This window comes from Monopterus albus, unplaced genomic scaffold (genome assembly GCF_001952655.1).
Source record: "Monopterus albus unplaced genomic scaffold, M_albus_1.0 scaffold76.1, whole genome shotgun sequence".
In the NCBI taxonomy this organism is placed as follows: Eukaryota; Metazoa; Chordata; class Actinopteri; order Synbranchiformes; family Synbranchidae; genus Monopterus; species Monopterus albus.
The window spans coordinates 521010-542663 of record NW_018127956.1 but is presented as its reverse complement, the minus strand read 5'-3'; the positions used below and the strand labels follow the sequence as shown (position 1 = coordinate 542663).

The window sequence follows — 21654 nt, the reverse complement described above, 5'->3', positions numbered from 1 at the left end:
ATACAGTTTTTTTTTTTTTTTTTTTTTTTTTTTTTTTTGACATGACAGCTATTTTCATATGGGGTAATAAGGGGTGTAGAAATTGGGGTCGATGTACACTTTAAGAAAATTCTGTAGCAATTAAGAAAGTGAATGGCTCCGTTTCTGGCTAAAAAATTTAGCAATGTTGAATCATGACACTAATAAATGCATTTTTTTTCTGCATGTGTTTCGTTTTTGTGTCTTCAGAAGGTGAATTGTCATAGTTCTGTGGAAAATGACTTTGCAGCGTAATGCTGACCTCCAGCGGATGAAATGGTAAAAACTAAATATAGGTAGAGTTATAGGAGTGGGGCTCAAGAACACTGGTGATCATAGGCTGTGCCCTGTGGATAGATTAAAATTAATTTACTGACCTTGTATCATCACTAAATAGATGTATTTTGGGTGATATGTATCCTTGAATCATACATGGGTTTGTGGTTTCTTGCCATAATAACCTTTAATTATGGATAGTTATGAAAGTCATTTTTTGCAGTGTCCCATGTGAGTCTATCTCTTGTGAAGTCAGGAATGGTGTGGGAGTTGTCAGCCCTTTCTGGAAGGCATAGCACAGCTGCTATATCTGGCAGCAGCTGCCCCCACTAGGCCGCTCAGATATCAAACCAGTGGAGCAGCAGAGCAAGAAACAGGGAACCGTTCCTACGTGAGACTCATTTACCAATGACAGAAACTGAGAGGTAAGTTTTTACTTACTTCACTGGCAGTTCAATTACACTGTATATTAGTTTTGATTAAAATTTATAGATGTACATTTCCGCATGACAACATAAAAATAATAGGTGTCTGAATACATGTGGAGGAAGACAACTGTCTGGGGGTCGTGATAGTGTATCATGCCATCACAGCCTGGTTCATACTTTTGCTCAGTGATGTCTTATTCACTTTCATCGGCATTAAGATTGAGGCCACTTTTCTGCACACTTTTTATATGTGAACTCATGAATGTACCCATACATTCCCCTCCACATTTCTCCTTTTGTAGCAAACTGTCCTAGTTTAAGAATAGAAGAGTACAGGCCTCTGTAGTCTTCAAGCCACCGTGTGTTTTAGTACCAATCACATTAGCCTGTGGTGTTCATAATGTAACTGGAATTCAAATTACAAACAAAGATTAACAGTCTACTGCAACAGATTAATCTATTTTATGTCTATTTTAAGCATTTAAGTTATTTTTATTTTCTATCTCCAGGACTGTTCCAGAGACCAAGGGTAAACCCTTGGCCTTCCGGTCTCAAAAAGAGATGTTTGAGAAGATGGCGGAATCTTTTAAAGTTTGTGCACATTGCGAGAAGAGGCCACATCAGCTCTCAGACCCACAGAACCTAAAGCGTTGCGCTAGGTAAGGAGAGATTTCATTCAGTAAACTCATGCTGCAAAGTCATCAAAGCTTGAAATTTTAAAGATGACAGACCTTGTACGTTTTGTCCTCTCATTGCACAGATGTCTAAATGTTTATTACTGCTCTAAAGACTGTCAGAAGGAGGACTGGCCAAAACACAAGACGTTCTGCTCACAGCTGCGTCTAGCTGCCATTGACAGAGTTGTGGAGTGGCTTGTGTTCAAAGGTAAAACATATATGAATGACAGAATACACAAATGATAAGACAATGAGAAAAGAATTCCAAGAACAAAAAATGAAAAAATGTGCAAAGGAGAACTGTGACCAAAACTCATGAAGTGTCTACTTCTATTATTCTACTCGACTGATTTCAGTTGTATTTTCCTATCATCAGGAGACCTTCCATTCCCTACAGAAAAATGGTCAAAGCCACAGTCAGAGGTTAAAGGATGGGATGACTGGCTCACGATGCAGGGGGATCTCACAGCTCGTCTCAGTCCTGTTTTAAATGGAGCAAACATGAAAGACTTGTGGTCCAACGCTGGAAGGCCTCGGCCTGACGATGAAGACTTGAAGCAGTCTCTGTGGAGGGTCTGCAGTGAGTTCTTCTCCAGGCCGCTGACCATAGCCTGGGGGATGCGGCTGTTTGGCCTTAACCCTTATTGCAAGCCTCTCGTCATTCACCTGGTAGGAGCAGGTCACAGTGAAACACTGGCAGCCCGACTGACAGACTACGATGAGCTGAACAACATGTTCCCTGGACACCAGGGTATCGAGATAGTCATGGTGGGACCAGAGGTGGTGGACGGTCCCATTGTGAGGCCTCCTCTTACAGCATTTGGACCCAAGCAGAAGGTCTACATCAGTGCCTACAAGGGCCTCTACCACCAGTTCTGGGAGGAGCTGGTGGAGAAACAGGAGGCAGCCAGGCCGGATTTGGTGGTTGGATTTCATCCCGGTGAGAACATCTTTCCCATCACACACAAATATTTATAGCAAACTCCCTTTCACACTCTAAAATCTTTGTGTGTTTTGTGTTAGCTGAGCTAGCAGCTGAGGTGGAGGTCCTTGCTCATGCTGAACTCTTTTTGATATTTCTTCTACATCGTTTCTGTGTCAAGGGTTTGATGCCAGTCAGGGCCTGGACCAGGGCTGGCTTCCAACACTCCTGCTCCTCAGAGATTATGAAATTCCTTCTCTTTTCACTGCTGTTACGTGAGTCTTACAGACTAGTAGTAACACAGCTGAATTCCTCACAACTGATTTACGACACCTAAATATAAAAACAGTAAACAGTTTAGAGATGATATATTATAATGCACTAGTGGGGATAGGATTTAACTTGGATCATGAAGCCTCTTGACATGTAGTCAAGCAGTTACTATGCTTATTTTTTGAATTTGGGAGTTAAAGAAACTTTAATGGATTGTATTTTTAGACTGCCCTGCTTTCTCACACATTGTCAGTTTACCACTCAGCCTACACGCCCCTCGTTTGATTTAACAGTGGATAGCATGCAAACTGGCACACTGATATTAATGCACATCATTTGCATTACTGTAGCGTATGTGACAATAGCACTTGAAAGTATGAAAATAAGCCTGAATGTATACATGAATGTGGTACTTTTACTGTTAGCCAAGCTCACTATCTTCTCACTACTCTCTTATTATCAACAGTTACCGTGTCCATCAAATTGATATTCATTACTCAGTGATGGAAGGAGTATTCAGATCGATTACTTAAGTCAAATTTGCAATACAACAGTGTAAAAATACTCTGTTACAAGTCCTCAATTCAAAATGTGACTAAAGTAAAATTACAAAAGTATAAGCATCAAAACATACCTAAAGTACCAAAAGTAAAAATATTCATTATGCAGAATGGCACATTTTAAATTAATGTATATGATATCATTGGATTATAATTATTTATGTATTATTGTGAACTTCACATTTAATGTTGCAGCTGGTAAATGTGGAGCCAGTTTTAACTAGCTTATATGCTTATAATTTCAATTACTGCTGGGTAGCTTGTGATTTTTCCACGAGATCAATAGTGTTATTTATGTATTAATTTGGTTCTGAAAAGTAACTATTGACTAAAGTTGTAAAATAAATGTAGTGAAGTATAAAATACAATATTTGTCTCTAAAATGTAGTGAAGTATGAAGTAGCAGAAAATGAAAATACTCAAGTAAAGTACAGAAACAAAACTATAGTTAAGTACATTACTTGAGCAAATGTACTTAGTTACTTTCCACCACTGCCATTACAGCACATGTCGTAGCTATTGATGCTTCCTGTCCTCTGTCCACAGTGAGGTGGAGATGACCTACTCCCTGCAGATACTGTTTGAGTTGGAGATGGACATGAAAGGAAGTGGAGCCAACCCCTTCTCCTCGCTGAAACCAGAAGTGGTGGGCTCAGGGCTCACCAAGCCTCCTGTCTTCTGCAACTCACACTACTTCTGTTTTCAGGGTCTGCTGGAGCATGTAGAGTTTGAGGAACCAGAGGAGGCTTGAATGAGTTAACAGTCTGTGTGGTGCACAAACTGTTGTGGAATTGTTGTGATTGGCACAGTTTTTATACGTCTGTATTTTTTATAAAAAATATTTTTAAAATGGTTAAAAGTAGCATGTAGTGTAACTAAAAACCTGTTATTGTAAACAAGTCTGTGCCTTTTTACAGCTCTAAGTGTTTGCTGTGACATTTGCATCCATTACCTCAGTTTCCAAAGCTGTGAGATTTGAATATACTATCTGTGAACTGTTGTTGTGTTAGCAGAGAATTAATTTAACTTTGTAGACATAGATAAATGTCTACTCACTGACAGTCTACAATAGAAATTTCCAACCTAAAACCTACACAAGCAGCAGTCTTCATTGTGCTTTTACTTTAGACATAATTTCCAAACAGTTTTAGTTAATACACTCTGAGATGGACCTGTTTTTATCACAAGGTTACATTTATCTGCACTGCCCTCTTGGCTCACACACTTCTTTTGAGCTCAAATTTGCAAAGTATTTCATGCACACAATGCCAAGATTTTCATCATCAGAGGTCTAAGCCTTTACTGTGAAAAGTCCAAGCCACATCTACATGTCCATGAAAAATGTGATCGTACAACTTTAGGGCAGAAATTATGTGCGTGTAAAGCCACAGATACCCAACAAAGTAAAAATGAGGTCCAGTGTGAAAAGAATTAGATTCACATAGGTCATAAATGCGACCATAAACTGAATGGCCCAGATACAAAAGCTGGGTGGGCAGTCACTGGGACGAGGGTTGTTTCTAAACATAAAAATGGGCCACATGATTGCAGCAAATATATAAAGCACAACAGAGATCACCAGGAAAATAAACACAAACCTGTCCAAGTTAAATGGCAAACAGTTCTTCAGCTTTTTGAGGATGTTGGTGGCTATGATTACTGGAAGGATGGGGAATGGAATGACATATGCTATAATGCACAAGATCAGAACGGGCTTGTCTCTGTAACCAGTCAGTGATATAAAAATGATGCAGCTCACAAAGGCCTCCATAACCTTCAAGAATCCAGGTAATGCAGCCAGGTAGCGTCCCTTCTTCTTGTCCAGGAATTTATCCTTCACCACTTCAAGTATGTAAACAAAACCACACAAGAAAGCAAACACACTCACTATCCAGCCATAGAGACATTTCAGGCAAGCATAGAAGTTGGCATAGGTAATAGCAACAGAAACTGTCATGAGTGTTGAAGACATGGCCATCCCTGTGGTGAAGTCATCCCAGTCCATGCACAACTTGAGAATGATATCAAGCTTAAACATCTCAATGATGGTGATCATGAGAGTCATCAATGGGCAGAAGGTCCAGGTGAACATCGCGTAGATCCAGTAGGTATGGCTGCTCCCTCCTCTGAAAAGAGCCAGGACAAAGGTGACCAGAGACAGAGTGATCTGAGCCATGTGTAGCCCACCTCGTCCGGATAACAGAGTAGAAGGAGTAAACACTGCCTTGGACACTGTGTCCTTAATATTGCTAATTATTCCCATTTCTTTGAATGAGCTGAAAAAGCTGAGATATATGATGGTAATGTAGCTGCTAAGATGAGGTGTATTTGAAGTGCAGGTTGCTTAACTGCCTTCACCACTTTACATATTTTCATTTTTTCTGTCTCTCTGCTTTGCATAGCATTCGTGATATGGACTGTGTGTAGTGATAAATTTCTGGTATAGCAGATATCAAATAACTGAAATGCTGTAGTGATGCTTGACTGTGTAAAGCCACCATGGGGACGGGATTACACAAACAAATCAATTTGTCCTCCTCAACCATGGGTCCTCTGCCAGAGGCCGGGGAGTCTGAGGGCTCTGCAATGTATCTTGTCTGTTCTGTACTCCTATGGACAGAGAGCTCTGATGTAGTTCCTGGATCTGTCAGAGATAGTTTCTCGGCCTAGGAGTCACAGCCCTGAGTGCACCTATCATTGGGACCACTTTGCCCTTCACTTTCTCCATACTCTCCAGTTGCTCTTTCAGGCCCTGGTACTTCTCCAGCCTCTGATACTCCTTCCAGATGTTGCTGTCACTTGGGACTGCTACATCTTTCACCACTGTGCCTTTTACTGGCATATATAGGCAATAGTACACTATACAGTATAGATACTTCAAAATCAGTTTACTATCTAGCATCCATCTCCTTTTACTGTTGTCTCACCAGTGTCATTTCTCTTTGTCCTTGGGCCTGGAGACATCAAGGTGTGTTTTTCACTGTTGTCATAATTTAAAGTGTGAGGTTTTGCATCTCTAGACTGGGGAAACGGTAAAAAAAAAGCTGCTGACTTGTATACTGTATATTAAATTATGTAAACACTAACCTTTACACTCAGGCATAACCTTAATAGTCTAAAATATGTGCTAGTAGAACATATTTGGAAGTTTGGGCTGCCTGAGAAACAAAAGCAGGGCAAAAAAGTCCCACTGCAGTTAGCTTTAGATTCTAAACCTCAGGAGTACTCAGGGAAGTGAAATCTTTCCTCCTCTGTGTTATCATTTTAATCTGAACCTCACCTTCACGCTAACCCTAAGCAGCCGTGGCTCATGATGCTTAACCTCAGCCTCGCCCTAACCAGTTCTGCTTGCTCTCGGGGCTTGGGATCGAACATTTACCATCCCATAAACATACACCAACACGTTTCTGCACGGATGTACCTACTTGTGACACCGCTTTAAAACAATCGCTATAACTTATGGGTTCTCTCTTTTTCTCATGTCCAAATGTGATAAATCTTAATTTAGGACATACGTCGTCATGCTTTGTTAACTAAATGTTCTTCACTGTGGTCACAGAATTTTATTGAGCAGGTCAGTTTGTTGTGTTGGTGCGTGTTTCTGGGGAAGGTGAATAGAAAACACAAAGAGGAAGTTGTTGTCAAGTATTAGTAGCATTACCAGCACTAAGCGTTTGGAAATATGTCACATTTCTCCTCTAAGGTTGTAGACGTTTAAAAAAACAACTCTGGAGGAAGCCGTCGCTTTATTGGAACTATACTTAGTTGTAATGATAATTTCATTTTCCTGGGCAATTTATTTTATATTCGTGTCGAAACCATTGTTTGGGAAAAATTAGCTAACCCGACGTTAGCAATGGGTCGATGACACAGACTGTACTAGTAACGTTTTACCGCCCAGCGTCGTGCACTAGTGAAGGAGTGAGGAGACTAAATGGATTTCTCTAAATTTCTGGACGATGATTTTGATGTGAAAGACTGGGTGAACGGCGCCTTCAAGGTGGCGCAGAAGGACGCGCCGGGGAAGGCGGACACGCACGCAGCTACACTGGTCATGAAATTGCAGCTGTTCATCCAGGAAGTCAACAATGCTATCGAGGGTCTGTACAGTCTCAGTTACCACTTTATTATGTACAGCTGACTAAAGCTAATGCAGTCCAATACAACACCATGCAATATGAAATATGTACTAAAGAGGAACTGGCTGCTGGCAATTTCTTCTTTTAGATTCGAGTACCGACCATGATATAATGTTTTCAAAGTTATATTTTCGTTATATATACTTTTCTTTTTTAGTTATATTTCGATATCTTTTTATGCCCTTTATTAACTGAAAGTCTACTGTATGTCTTGTGTAGAGAGCAGTAATCAGGCTCTCCAAAATATGCCCAGAGTGCTGCGAGATGTCGAGTCTGTGAAACAGGAAGCTTCCTTCCTCAAGGACCAAATGGTTCTGGTCAAAGAGGACATCAAGAAGTTTGAACAGGACACTGTGCAGTCAATGCAGGTGTGTGGGCATTTCCATCACTAGAACGTTATCCTATGAAGTCTATTATATTGTTCACAAGTAATATATTACATGTAAAACAAAGACACCAATCTACATTTACTCTTAAAATGTTTGGTTGATGTTATGTTATTGAAATAGTGAGGCTCTTATTCACCAGGTCCTGGTGGAGATAGATCAAGTGAAGAGCCGTATGCAGCTGGCAGCTGAAGCTCTGCAGGAAGCCGACAAATGGAGCACACTGAGCGCAGACATTGAGGAGACCTTTAAAACGCAGGTAGAAATGAGAGAAATTACCACATGGCCTTACATGTTATATTTTTGTAGAGACTGCCGACCTTTTGGTTCCGACAGCTATATCCAGAGCTATATAAATGTCCTCAATGTGGAAATTATGGGATGGAATTCAGCTTTCTATGTAATGTGACTATTTGCATAAATATACATTTCCAAAAATAGGCCTCTTACAGATTAAAGGCTTTTACACCAATTGAAATATTTATTTTATTGTTTCTTGTACAGTATAAAGCAATTGACAATAAAATATTTAGGTATCATTTTGTGGACATGTACCTTTAATATGCTAGTTTCTCTTTTCTAGGACCTTGCAGTGATCTCCTCCAAGCTGACCAGCATGCAAAACAGCCTGGCCATGCTAGTGGACACACCAGACTACTCTGAAAAGTGTGTCCATCTGGAGGCTCTGAAAAACCGACTGGAGGCCCTGGCCAGCCCACAGATAGTAGCAGCCTTTAATTCCATGTCTATAGGTAAAAGCCTGTGAGAAGTGCTTTTGTCAACTTCAGTTGACTATAGTTCATGTTCAGTATACCCTCAGTCTGCTTATGTCTACGTGTTTATTTTTCCCTGCAGACCAAGCCAAGCTGTTTGTTAAAGTCTTCACAGAGATAGATAGAATGCCACAGCTTCTTGCCTATTACTATAAATGCCACAAGGTAAGTGCAAAAGGCCCTTCCCTGAGCTCAATGAGAAATTAGTTGGGATGAAGCGATATTTGTAATTTTATGATATTGTGACAGAAAAATTTCTTGATGCTGTTGTGGGACTATCTACAAGGATATTACATATGATTATTTCACTAGTTTAATTGCATTCAAGTTGCTGAATTTGGAACTGACATAGTGGATGCTCCATCATCGACTTCTAGAGCTTTTATGTGGCAGCATTTAAGTTTTCCCTTTTCAAGAAAATGACACAGACAAAAAGGAAACTAACAAAACACTGAACAATTAGCAAATACTGCCACGTGAAGGTAATACTAGCCCTGGTTAAGACAGACAGTCCTGGATACATCTTGAAGAAACAGTTTGGACACAGTTGCGTGCAACAATATAATGGCAATGGGCACACGAACCAGATGCACAAATGCAAAAGCAACCACTTAGTAACCACCCATAAAGTCTCTTCAAAAAGTAAACCACGTTTGAAAAACGCCTCAGGTAATGCACAAATATTACATTTCTGTAGATTGTTTATGTATTTATTTATACAGGGTAGCTTGACCGACTGTATTTTGGTGTCTTCTTATCCTCGTTCTGTTGAGTCAAGCAGCAGTTTCCTCACTATTTCCCCCTGTGGTTGGGGGAATAACCACTTCAACTGGTCCCGTACTGAGAACCTTAACACCGATTTTAATGTCGTGACACATATTGTATCTTGGACTTTTTATCATAGTAATATTGAACAGTGAGTGTTTGGTTACATCTCAGTAAGACATCACAAAATCATAGTCTCATATGTTGTAATTATTTGGTAGAGGAGTGCTTTAATGTCACCTTGTGGATGAATGTCTGTTTTTGCATGTCCAGGGCCAGCTGGTGGCCATGTGGCAGGATGTCTCTCAGAGCGAGCTCAGTCTAAATCAGCAGCTGTCTGAATTCTACGACACCTTGCTGTCCACATGGCACACGCAGCTTCAGTGGAGCAGCCAGGTCAGAAACACTGCAATAGTGAGATGGACGCCTGATTGGTTCCAACAATTTAAACACATTATTTGAAAATCCTAAGCAGCAATCAGTCAGAGAAAAGTGTAATAAATCTTGGGTACTAAGTTTATTATGAACTTCATTTTTAGATTTGTAATAAAATTGTAAGGATGTCACAGTGCTCTTTGTTGAAACATCACCTAAACTGTAACACCCCACAGGTGTTCAAGAACCCATATGAGGTGGTGACAGTGTTGCTGATCCAGACTCTGGGGTCCATGGTGCCATCCATCCCTGTCTGCCTGAGCACAGCCATGGAGCAGGCAGTCCATGAGCAGCGTCTCGACACCTTGCTGGAGCTCCACCACACCACATCCACCTTTGCACACGGTCTGGAGGCCGCCATGCTGCCACACCTGGGTCTGTGAAACAGCAAAAGTGAAAAAGCCATAACAAAGAAACTACATTTATTGGAGGTGTGGTGAGTAAGGTGCCTGTGCTTCTTTTCCAGCAGAGAATAACCTTCTAAAGGTGAATGAGCTGGTCTGTGCACTGTACGACCCCTATAAACCTTATCAACTGCAGTATGGAGATCTGGAGGAAGCTCATCTCCTCATCCAGATCAGTGCTGTACCTTTGGTAACACACACTCACATATACACAAAACATAAAGATCTGTTAAAACCTTGCCACAACTGTTATTTTTGTTTGATTCCTGTTGTGGCACTTTTTGTTTTGCTGTTCTCTGTAGGAACACGGTGAAGTAATTGATTGTGTGGAAGAGTTGAGCCACTCTGTCAGCAAGTTGTTTGGCCTGGCCAGTGCTGCAGTGGACCGCTGTGTCAAATTGACTGATGGGCTGGCTGTGTGTGGCCTCCTTAAGGCTCTCAAAGCCCTCTTTACCAAGTAAGGAGCCTTTACTCACAATCATGTGCAGTGTATTAACATATTTCTTTTGTAATAGAAGTAATTCACCTAACTTTAGTATGTGTAGACGTTACTTTAATTGATTTATATGTGGGGGTTTTTTTTTCTCAACATTGTGCATTTTCTAGGTATGTGTCAGACTTTTCCACCACACTGCAGTCAATCAAGAAGAAATGTAAGCTGGAGGATACACCAAGTTCATTTGTTTTTCAGGAAGACTGGACAGCTTTCCAAAACTCAGTCAGGTTAATATCATGAGCTGAGATAATTTCATTAGAATACTTTTTTAAACATCAAAAGTCACATGCATTTTTTTATTGGTTTTTGCAGGATTATTGCTACATGCGGAGAGTTACTTAGACACAGTGGAGCCTTTGAGCAGCAGCTATCAAACAAGTGAGAGGAATGCTTATACTTATATGACTAATGGTACAGCATGCACACCGTCAGCAAGACAGATTTTAAGGAACTTCATGCATTCTTTATGATCAATCCTTGCCATAGGATCCTGGGCACAGCAGGTAAATACCTGTCTGAGTCATACAGCCCACGCAGCCTAGCAGGCATCCAGGAGGCCACCTCCACAGAGAAGAAGAGTGCCACCAAGAACCCCTGGCAGGAATACAACTACCTTCAGAGGGGAAATATGGCTGAATACAACAGCCTGATGGAGGTCCTCTACTCATTAAAGGTAGGGAGCGGGGCATGATGCCAAAATATTTATAAGTAAAGTATTACATCTGTTGATGTCCTCTGAAGAGAACTGGCTCTGACCTGTAGTTGCATATGAAAAGGTGGTTTATTAATGACCCTCTGCAGCTGTTTTGAGGCATCTCTCTCCTCTCATCTCGCAGGAGAAGGGCGCAGGTAACTCCAGCCTGCTAGCTGAGCCCAGAGCAGCTCTGACCAGACTCAACCAGCAGGCCAACCAGCTGGCCTTCGACTCTGTCTTTCTGCAGATCAAACACCAGCTCTGCCTCGTCTCCAAGATGGAGGTGATTAAGTGTCAGGTTTCCACATTATTTGATTTTAAATATGATTTGAGTGCTGAGAGCTTTTGGATTGTCTGTGTCCATGTGCATTTGAGTGTTGGACATACTGTATCTATTTTAATCTCACACTGTTTGATTTGTGCTCCATGTTTGCTCTCAGAGTCAAGAGGCACCTGGTTTTGGAGAAAGCTACACAGAAGACCTACCTACTTTCAGCCTGTCACCGCAAGAATACATTGCAAATGTTAGTCAGAATTGAGCTGAATATGTGTCATGACGATCAGTTAAAGTAAATCCAATACCTAGTATTTTTGCAATAAAGTTTACGCTTATAAGTTCTAAATCATAATTGATATAAAGTTGTAGTGTAGATCAGTACAAAAAGAACAAAGGTTATTTTATCAGTCAAGGTAGAAGTCTGTTTGTACATATATGGTTAATAAAAGTAACACATACGATACATGATCAAAGTTCATCACTTTGTTTTCCCCAATGTAGATAGGGCAGTACCTGATGTCTTTGCCACTCCACTTGGAGCCGTTTGTGGCACAGGAGGACCCGGCACTAGAAATGGCCCTACATGCTGGGAAACTGCCTTTTCCTCCAGAGCAAGGTTTTTTGCTTGTTTCCCTTTTTCTCAGTGGCCTGGTTTATTTTCTTTCCACTAACACGTCCTCTACTGTTATGAAACCTTACATCCGTCATTTTTCATCTAAATTCAAAGCTATAGAGAGAGACCCTTATCTCAAATAATTAACTTTTGTATAGTAAAACTATTGTATTATGCATCTGTATAAGCATTTACACTGAAGCGTTACAACACTTTTCAAATAATCACCTTTCCTCCGTCTTAGGTGATGACCTTCCTGAGCTGGACAACACTGCAGACTACTGGCTGGGCTCCATTGCTCGGGCAACAATGCAGACCTACTGTGATGCCATCCTGCTCATCCCCAAACTGAGCCCCCATTCCACTAAACAGCTGGCCACAGATATCGGTGCAGTGATGTATAGTTACACTGTTATTAATAAGGCGCATATAACAGAAGGAAATGAAATCACGGCTTAAGGTTAAGTTAATGTGTATCATATCATTTGGGCTTGATGACTCTTGATCCTGCTCCACAGACTACCTGAGCAATGTGATGGATGCTCTGGGCCTGCAGCCCTCCTGCAGCCTGCAGCACATTGTGACCCTGCTGAGGGCCAAACCAGAAGACTACAGACAGACGGCCAAGCTGCTGCCTCGTCGGCTGGCCTCCTCCATTGCTGCCCTCCGGGGCATCGACTACTAACAGCATGGGAGAGGGTGCTGGACTCAGTTGTGGACAAAATGAAGAAGAATATGATCTTGGTAGTAGTTGGTTTATCTGTTTCAAATTTGGGGCTGCAGCATTTTAGGATTATAGTCCTGTTTGAATGGGGTTTGTGTGAATGATGAGAGATTAAAACAGGGTGGGTCAGACTTTTTATACCATTATTAATGTTAAAATGATGGTGACTATTTACAATATCTCACCAGTGGTGATGCCTTCTTGTCAGTCCAAAAGGTCAAAGTGACTTGACTATAACATGTCATGGTTTGCATTTGCAAGTTACTAAAGTATCTGCAGAAGTCACAAAATCTGCATCAAGGCCTGTGTGAGAGCAAATTTGAAATCGATATGACAACATATTTGTTATCATGTAACTCATTTATAATAAATTATATTACACTAATATTTCTGATATGAGCTGTATTTTTGTTAATTGAGCTTCACATTCTGTACTTAAAGGTGGAGGTGCTCTGTCTTGCTGCAGAGGGGTCTGGGTAATTAATTTCCATATTTATCCATGTGGTATGATGAAAATATGTGCATTAAATACAACACTATATTGTACCCCGTGTTATTTTATCAAGCTTTTTTTTATTTCACTAGATCAAATAGGGGTAATTGATCTAGTTTAGTAAATGCATGGTCTTTTTCCCAAATGGTTTTGTAATCCCACAGTGATTGAGCTGTACATGTGTCCAGTGCAATGCAAGTTTGAACCATGAAAATTGGCATGTCTGTCACAGTCAACTGTCAGGGGAATGCATGCAGAAATAGACTTTACTGTAACACATAAGTAAGACTCCTACTTGAGAGGAATAGCATCATGATTTAGTGGTGAAAGGAAGTGGGATGCTTAAGCCACTTAGCAAAAATGTCATTATCATGTTCAAGTATCTCAAATGTAAAGCTCTGCAGAGTTTCTCTGTTTTATATAACTGTAAATGGACTATTTGTCAGTCACACTTTGGGTTGTGGGAAGCTGCTATGTCTTTGTGAAATTTCTAGACTCAAACATCCTTGTCAAAATAACATAAATAAAAATAACACCCTTTTCTTAATTTTAAGTTTAACACACGAGAATAATTGCACGTTTTACTCAACATGCATGGCGGCTAGTATCTAACTTTCATATTAGGATTTTGGATCGAGTATAATTTTATAAAATGATGCTGTTAAAACTACCCAGTAGTAGGCTATATAAATATATAAAACAGTTCTTCCTTGACCAGCTATATTATGCTCCTGCATATTAATGAGTAATAACACAGTATATGAGCAACATCTAAGGGGACATTCTGCACTACTGCAACATGCTTCCGGAGGCTTTACTCAAGTGGATTTTGAATGCAGGACTTTATTTGCAATAGAGTTTCCTATAAGACTATTGTAGGCTCATCTAATACTTCTAGTATAATACATGCGCCTATAGATTCATGGAGACTTGCGCTCTAAAGCATTATCTTTGTACCGACCCTCTAAAATGATTCACGTTGGATTTTAATTTTGCAATAATATCACTGGCGCTCATCAGTGTGCATACTGTTCAGAGGGATGGAGCATCATCCAGCATCACATGCTGGTACCTTCTCTCCTCCAACATGGACCAGTGTTTGGCTCTGACGTCAGCCGTTACCGCCCTGCCTGCAGTATCGGTGCCTACAGATGAGGATGGAGACGGGAGAGGCGGCCTCGCCATGAATCCCATCCGGAGGGCGAATTAAGGCGCACGAAGACTTAACTATCCAAAAACTTTCGGATGGGTACACTGAAACGTGCACCTTTCAAGTCTGGCACACGAAGAGATGCTTCACGGCAGCCAAACACGGGAGCAGCGAGCTGAGCCGCTCCGGTCGGGGGCTTCCTCAGTTTGGCAGAGCTCCCGCAAGCGCGCCCACTGTGGAGGAGATTTAGAGAAGAGATCCACTGGGTGAAGATCACCAACACTTCAGATTCCAACACCACCGTGGATTTGATGACCAGAGTGGAAGGAATACCTTTTAAAAGGGTGGAGCTGCGCTTTTTTAATAAATGATGAGGAATTTCGCACGTCACTCTCAGCCAATAGGCTAATTGTTAAAGGTTGATTTGATGTTTGTGTCTGACAGACATTGTATCCAGTGGTGGACAACCACAGCGCCTTGTTTTTGTGTCTGAACAATGACACGGGTGATGTGATTTCAGCGGACCGACTGCTAGAGGTGATGGCTGCTGCCTGGTGCGGGACTCCCCCAGCCATTCATGGAAAGCGCCCTGACAGTGGCTCTCCACTGTTTATGCAATCCGACGCAGTGTTGCAAGTGGGATAATCTGATGCCACTCTGCTGTCTCCATATGATATGATCCCCAGAACTAGCAGACCTTCATGTTCCTGTGACATATGCTCAGGCCTTGTAGGCTATAAACATAAAGTGAAGGAGCTGTCGCTGCACGGGGATGAGGAGGCGATGCTCTTCTGAACAGGGTGCCCTCTTTGGATTTAAGGCGTAAAACGCGGGGAAAGCCTTCAGACTGACCATGTCAAAAGTTGTCAGTAGCAAGGAGAAGAAATCCTTCAGCAAAAAGCTCTTCCGGAGGAGCTCGGTGCGCTCAGTGGGGAGCTTTATGAACAGAGTTCTCCGGACTCTGTCGACTCTGTCTCATTTTGGCACCGACGAGCAGGCCGCCGAGGACGAGAAGGACGACTCAGCCTTGATCCCGACCACCACCGCAGGGTCAGTCCCGTCCGACGACAGTGACTGCGGGGGATTTCCCTTCGGGGACAAGGTGCCGGGTGTCGCCGGACTCAAGAACCACGGCAACACCTGCTTCATGAACGCTATCTTACAGTGCCTGAGCAACACGGAGCTGTTTGCTGAGTACCTGGCTTTGGAGCAGTTCAGAGGGGGAGAGACGACCAGCAACAACGAAAAGGCCAAGTCTAACGGGGTGCTGGTGCAGAAAAAGGGGAGCCAGCAGCAGGAGGCAGGAGAGGTGACTGAGCAGCTGTCCGGGCTGGTTCGGGCTCTGTGGACCTTTGAGTACACCCCTCAGCACAGCAGAGACTTCAAGGTAAGATGTTCAGACCTAACGGGGTCTCAACAGGGTCTTCAAAAAGTGTAACTGGATTTAAAAAAAAAGTGATCTGCCATTTCCCCCAATGGATACAGTTTAAAATAATAGTATGTTTGTTCATTGTCTATTTTAATTGATGCATAGGAAGTTGTCACCAACTGAAATGGAAGGTTGGGAACAGGATCTTTCAGTGTTTACAGCTGGGTTGAGTTTTTTGGAGTTATCAGGATCCCCAGCTGGAGGTTCATTATAGCCATGCATCTTTCAGTGAGTTCACGTGACTGTTGAATATAGTTTTAGAAAAATAAACTCACTAACACTGTTAAAAATTGGGTTATGGGATAACCAGTAGCACCTTGGCCATGATTTCTTTTCAAATACTGCTCATTTTGATTGTCATAATAAATGAAATGGGGTTACAACAGGAGCATCTAAGCCAGTTATCTTGCACAATCCTAAATCAAAATAAAATTTGTTCTGAAAATATCAAATTCATGCTTCTGTTCAACTGGTCAGTCAAAGGCAAAGAGTTTATTTATCATGAGATTTCTGCATCTGTCAGAATGCACATATGGCCAGTCTTAATAATTATGTATGAGCCTTGAATGACTAGTTTGACTGTCAACAACCTTCATGAACATTATTACTCATTCTGTATTGCGTAGACCTTTCTCTAATTCTGAAGTTCAAAGTATTTTTATTTCACATTTTAGGTATGAAATATTCAAGCTGGTTTCATTGTATAGCTTTATTCTCAGCATGATTGGAGTTTACGTAATATTTGGGCTTGGAAATAAATCCTAATTAAACTGCAAAGCCAGTGTTCCTGGACTAAAACTCCTTTCAATAAAAGGCTGTTTGAGCCTGTCAGCTGAGTGTTGAGTCCTAGAGCTGCGCCTTAATGAAACCCATCTGTTTTTTTAACTGCGTGATTGTCTGTCTCACACTCATAAGCTTTTATTCCACACTGCCTTTTTATCGTGTCACCTCTTTGACCTGGATCCCAGCACTGAAAAGTATGTCTGTCACAATCACAAAAGTTTCTTTGTTTATGTCTTTTTCAGTTTGATGGCCCATTTTCTTCTTTCAAAAGTTCAAAAAGCAAACCGGAGAGAAACTAAACTGCACACGGCCATACAGCACATTGCTTATTCTTGACAGTGTTACTATTTCTGTCCATTCTTTCTACCTTGGGTGCCAGCCAGGAACTGTCTGATTAGATATAGGTTGTTCTCCTCAGAGTGAGGGGCCTTGAATATGTTTAATTTAGTAGGGAAACTAAATGCAACCCGGCCTTTTCAGACACAATGACAAACAAAATCTGAAAACTATTGGTGATTTCTTCTTCTTTTTTTTTTACTGTTAATGCATCCCAAATTGTTACATTGTATTATCATTCCTCATATGTTTGGGGGGGGGACATCAACCGAAATAAACACCCAAAGACAGCTGATACACAACAAGTACCCACACTTGGCATGTTCCTTTTCTATTATCTTTCCAACAAAACACACAACACAAACAAAACAAAGCTAAACACAATGTATAAATAAAGTACCAATAGCTGGATACTGCTTAAATAAACTCATTAGCAATCTTGTATAATTTTATTTAATCCCCATGTTGAGATCACATGATTTAAGACAGCAAAGCACCTGATCTCTCCTTCTGTGGAACTGTACCACCATTCTCTGCAATACCAAAAGCTGAAACAGAGAACTGGGTTTCCATTGAAATTGGTGAACTGAACTAGCGATTTTCATTAGTGTACATTACAGCTCAGAATGCACATGTGACAGGTTTGTGCCTCTTGCCTCTGAACACAACCTAAGCAACAGCGGAGAGTACTTAAAGATCATTAGGAAGACTTCAGTAACAGTAGCACAGGGAAATTGTCCACCGTCTCAGAATCCGTTTTCTCACCATGGCAATTGGTTTGAGGATTATGTTGCTGTACACCATTCAAACTGTCTAAGACCATGATCTACACAAAATCTCATAGATAATTACGAGAGACATTCGTCATTTGTGAAAAGCGATACTTAATTTCCCAATGAGATTGACAGTAAAACAAATGGCGAGAGCCTGTAACCAACACAAGATGACTGAAATCAGTGGTTGATAAAACATATTAGACCTTTTTATAGGTTTCATAGGCCATCTGTATGTCAGGGATAATAAATGATAAGCAGTTCATATCTTATTCATGTACTGCTTTGTGGTAATGATCCTGCACAAAAATATATATAACACTTTGACAATAGCAATTGTATAATAGAAACTGTTGTTAGGGAAGAATAACTGTTATTTTGCCACAAAAAATGTGGTGACTGTTTTTTTTTATTAGTTTACTTGCAGCTGTGTTGTTAGAAAGTAAATTTATTGTATTTCTTTGGCTAACAGCATCATCCAAGTTTTTTAATGGCTCACTAATGCCTTAAAATTGTATCTTAATCAGAGGAGTCTACTAACATAAGCATGTGCTCTGTTTCCATCAGTAGACCTCAGAGATGACCTTTGTGGTCAAGCTGCACAAGGACGACTAGCTCTTTGTTTGCTCCACATCTTGTACAAAATGCCTCAGTAATGCACTGAAAATGAGAAAGACTGTCACATGGGAGAGGCTGAGTGCAAACAGTGCTCAGTCCCTTCATGTCTTTGACCTTGTGTGACATTTGATAGCCACTGAGTAGAGATGACTATATAATGGCCGGTCTGGGTGCCTCTGTGGACACACTGTGGCCATCTCCAGCAGCTAATTGTCAATGAGAATAACCTGTCAATTTTCACCGTGCATCCTGGTTTTAAAAAGCCTCCCCACAGCTGGCTCTCACCACCTCACCACTGCTGACCTCTAGGATTGTGCTGATCATCACCATGGTCAAACTTGCTGAATATTTTATAATCAGGCAGTTTCAAAAGATGAACAGGTTTTCACTGCACTACAAAGCCATCTCTATTTTAGGAGCAATCGCCAGAACCTAATTTGTTTATTCTGCTATTCTCTGTTGCAGAATGTGGTGTCAAAGAGCGCCCTTCAGTTTAGGGGTAACTCCCAGCACGATGCCCAGGAATTCCTCCTCTGGTTGCTGGATAGAGTTCATGAAGACCTGAACCATATTGTCCACCCTGACAGCAGACCCCCCAGGAAGGTAAACAGCAACGTGGAACACAGTTAGTCATCACAATTGCAACATACTGGAGAGTGCTTTATGTTCAGCTATAGACCAGTATAACCTAAATACAGAATATAGCTTCTTTGGTGTTGCCCAACCTATGTATAATAATAATAAATAATACACTGATTAATAATAATAACTAAACATTGTAATACTATAAATTGTGCTACTGGTGACTGCTGCTGTTATTTAACATCCAAATAATTGTTCAGTGTATGTTTTATTGTTCCAGCCTCCAGTAGAAGAAGAAACTGCCCCTGAAGGAACTCCACTACCAGCACCTGGCTCTTTTGTACAGGAGCTGTTTCAGGCACAATACAGGTTGAAAGTTATAACTGCTGCTACATAATCTGTTCATACCAAATGTGAATACTAACTTATTCCCAGCTCACACACATGTGGCTGTAACAAAACACAACAAGGAACACTGATAAGTAGTCACACAAGGTCCACAGCATCATGCAGTGCCTGGCAGGGCAAATTTCGAATCTACGGTAGAAATTTACTTTTTCATACATGTGCTCCCTTCATTTTAAAGCAATCATTTGGCATTTTGGGAAATGCACTTATTTTCTTTCTTGCTGAGATTCAATACATGTAGCAAGCAGCTGGTTAGCTTAGATTAAAGACTAGAAACAGGGGGAACCATTTAGCCTGGCCTTTTTCTAAAGAAATAAAATCTGCCTTTCTTAAACATGTTAGAATTTTCTTTTTTTTTTATTCTACAAAAAAAGTGCTAAAAGAACAATTTGTGGTTTTATGGGAGATGTCTCCAGCACTTCCTGGAGTCTTTTGTGGTCACCTTGAGTTTTTCAGGCAGGAAATAGTTTGGCACATAACACCTGTAAAACTACAATATGTCATATGCCCATATGCCCTATGTCAGTGCTCCAGTAACATTGTTTAATTCTCATTATGTCTTTGTGTAGGTCCTCCCTGACTTGCCCTCACTGCCAGAAACAGAGCAACACCTTTGATCCTTTCCTCTGCATCTCACTGCCAATCCCAGTACCTCACACTCGGTAAGGTGGCTCTGTTTATAAGTAAACCAATATCTAATAGACAAAAAAATTTCCCTGTATCCAAAAGTGCAATGAAACAAGATACAGTCAGAGCCCAGTGTTGAAAAAGTGTCAAACCAAAGCTAGACAAACGCAGTGAACGATGTTAAAATTAGAAGATGCCATCTGTCTTTGAAACATCAGTCCAGCCATTATTATGAAACAGCCAGATCATTTAAGTCTTTCTGTGCTGCAGGCCTTTGTATGTGACGGTGGTGTACCAAGGAAAGTGCTCTCACTGTATGAGGGTCGGAGTGGCAGTGCCTCTCTCTGGCACTGTGTCCAGGCTGAGACAAGCTGTGGCCCAAGAGACCAAAATCCCTGCCCAACAGGTGCTGCTGCTTCATTGGAAACATTTAAGGCTGTTAAATTTGGTGGTAAAGTTTGTATTTGAGTTATCTCATAGTGTAAGATTATCTCGATTATCAATTTGAGCAGCATTTTATCATCAGTGCTGATATTTGGCAGCACTTCTATTTTTGTTACTACGTGATAGAGTTTAGTTTCACTCATTTTTATCAAATAAATGAATCCAAATGCAACAATCTCCCTGCTTTTGTTCTCAGATTGTCCTCACTGAAATGTACTATGATGGCTTTCACCGCTCCTTCTGTGATGATGATGAGGACCTCGAGGCCATTCAGGAGAGCGACTCCATCTTTGCCTTCGAGACACCTGAGCTATTCAGGCCAGAGCAGATCCGCTCCAAGCGAGGCGGTACAATATCCTGTTTATTTCCCAGTTATTATCTTAGCTCTTTGTGTTGCTATGGCAGTAGATTAGGTTAAACATGGACTAATAGGAAAATGTTCCATTAAGGAGGATGCTGCACATACTTACCAATAAAGATGGATGATTTTTAAAGCAGCTTATAACACAGTATATATTTTTGTAACTTTAGATTTTTGTGTTAATTTCAGGGAGCCCACATGCAAATCTCAACCAGAACAACTTGAAGTATGGCACAGATAATAACAGGATATCCACACAAATACAAGAGCCTACAACACCACCTCTGAGTCCTAATAAGAATAGTGGGCAGGCTGAGAAGATTGTCCTCTTGGTGTGTAACAGAGCCTGCGCTGGACAGCAAGGACGCAGGTACTTTAATGAACAACAGTATGTGAGAATGTCCAACATTATTTAAAGAATTCTCTCAAATCCTGCTGTTTTTGATTCTCCCTTAGGTTTGGTAATCCATTTATTTTGTATTTGGAGCGTACAGTGACCTGGGACACACTACAGAAAGAGATCCTGGAGAAGATGCGGCACCTTTTGCGCCCTGGAGTCTTTGTGCAGGTGCATACTGTTTAGTTTTATCCACAGAGGCCTTTAACTTTGATGACCTTTTAATAATGTTTGTTTTGTTTTAAAATGTAATACCCTTGATGGTCTGTAGGTGGGGCCCTTCACTTTGCGTGTGGTGGGAGTGGTTGGAATCACATACCTCTTGCCTCAGGAGGAGCAGCCGCTCTGCCACCCCTTGGTGGAGAGGGAATGCTAATTGCCGCCACTAGGGGG

The 21654-nt window shown here is 41.2% G+C and overlaps 4 protein-coding genes across 5 annotated transcripts in view; 3 read left to right on the top strand and 1 right to left on the bottom strand.

Moving 5' to 3' along the window:
• The first annotated feature begins 554 nt into the window (after positions 1 to 554).
• Positions 555 to 4231, top strand: LOC109963660 (putative protein MSS51 homolog, mitochondrial). The gene is made up of 6 exons (XM_020606361.1): positions 555 to 719; positions 1232 to 1381; positions 1483 to 1607; positions 1776 to 2339; positions 2503 to 2596; positions 3701 to 4231. The coding sequence occupies exons 1-6, from the start codon at positions 703 to 705 to the stop codon at positions 3903 to 3905; spliced, it is 1155 nt and encodes a 384-aa protein (XP_020462017.1). The 5' UTR covers positions 555 to 702; the 3' UTR covers positions 3906 to 4231.
• Positions 4232 to 4523: 292 nt separating this feature from the next.
• LOC109963522 (myeloid-associated differentiation marker-like protein 2) lies at positions 4524 to 5996 on the bottom strand. The gene is made up of 2 exons (XM_020606099.1): positions 5846 to 5996; positions 4524 to 5341 (listed from the first exon to the last, which is right to left on the bottom strand). Exons 1-2 carry the CDS (start codon positions 5994 to 5996, stop codon positions 4524 to 4526), a joined length of 969 nt encoding a protein of 322 aa, XP_020461755.1.
• A 562-nt stretch (positions 5997 to 6558) lies between these two features.
• Positions 6559 to 13413, top strand: cog7 (component of oligomeric golgi complex 7). 2 transcript variants are annotated; one of them, XM_020606365.1, is made up of 17 exons: positions 6559 to 7254; positions 7513 to 7661; positions 7822 to 7938; positions 8263 to 8431; positions 8535 to 8617; positions 9491 to 9613; positions 9829 to 10027; positions 10122 to 10246; positions 10359 to 10513; positions 10663 to 10779; positions 10865 to 10930; positions 11039 to 11225; positions 11389 to 11529; positions 11687 to 11770; positions 12025 to 12139; positions 12381 to 12524; positions 12655 to 13413. In XM_020606365.1, exons 1-17 carry the CDS (start codon positions 7089 to 7091, stop codon positions 12819 to 12821), a joined length of 2307 nt encoding a protein of 768 aa, XP_020462021.1. In that variant the 5' UTR covers positions 6559 to 7088; the 3' UTR covers positions 12822 to 13413. The 2 variants fall into 2 exon arrangements, with proteins under 2 accessions (XP_020462021.1, XP_020462020.1); XM_020606364.1 differs by having other exon boundaries at positions 10119 to 10246.
• A 955-nt stretch (positions 13414 to 14368) lies between these two features.
• The window catches only part of LOC109963667 (ubiquitin carboxyl-terminal hydrolase 31-like), a 13055-nt gene continuing 5769 nt past the window's right edge, over positions 14369 to 21654 (top strand). The window contains exons 1-9 of the mRNA XM_020606370.1: positions 14369 to 15890; positions 18908 to 19045; positions 19305 to 19393; positions 20002 to 20094; positions 20330 to 20465; positions 20700 to 20850; positions 21054 to 21234; positions 21321 to 21432; positions 21533 to 21627. Of these exons, the coding sequence (XP_020462026.1) occupies positions 15357 to 15890; positions 18908 to 19045; positions 19305 to 19393; positions 20002 to 20094; positions 20330 to 20465; positions 20700 to 20850; positions 21054 to 21234; positions 21321 to 21432; positions 21533 to 21627 (1529 nt within the window). The 5' untranslated portion in view covers positions 14369 to 15356. The remainder of the gene's footprint in view (positions 15891 to 18907; positions 19046 to 19304; positions 19394 to 20001; positions 20095 to 20329; positions 20466 to 20699; positions 20851 to 21053; positions 21235 to 21320; positions 21433 to 21532; positions 21628 to 21654) is intronic.

Bases quoted from the DNA above. Each gene is read 5' to 3' on its own strand.
- LOC109963660 (XM_020606361.1), top strand. The intron at 1,382-1,482 runs GTAAGGAGAGAT...CTCATTGCACAG, and splicing joins AACCTAAAGCGTTGCGCTAG to ATGTCTAAATGTTTATTACT. The intron at 2,597-3,700 runs GTGAGTCTTACA...CTCTGTCCACAG, and splicing joins TCTCTTTTCACTGCTGTTAC to TGAGGTGGAGATGACCTACT.
- LOC109963522 (XM_020606099.1), bottom strand. From the start codon at position 5,996: ATGCCAGTAAAAGGCACAGTGGTGAAAGATGTAGCAGTCCCAAGTGAC. The intron at 5,342-5,845 runs GTGCACTCAGGG...TATCCGGACGAG, and splicing joins CAAAGTGGTCCCAATGATAG to GTGGGCTACACATGGCTCAG.
- cog7 (XM_020606364.1), top strand. From the start codon at position 7,089: ATGGATTTCTCTAAATTTCTGGACGATGATTTTGATGTGAAAGACTGG. The intron at 11,530-11,686 runs GTGATTAAGTGT...GTTTGCTCTCAG, and splicing joins GCCTCGTCTCCAAGATGGAG to AGTCAAGAGGCACCTGGTTT. The intron at 12,525-12,654 runs GTGCAGTGATGT...CCTGCTCCACAG, and splicing joins ACAGCTGGCCACAGATATCG to ACTACCTGAGCAATGTGATG.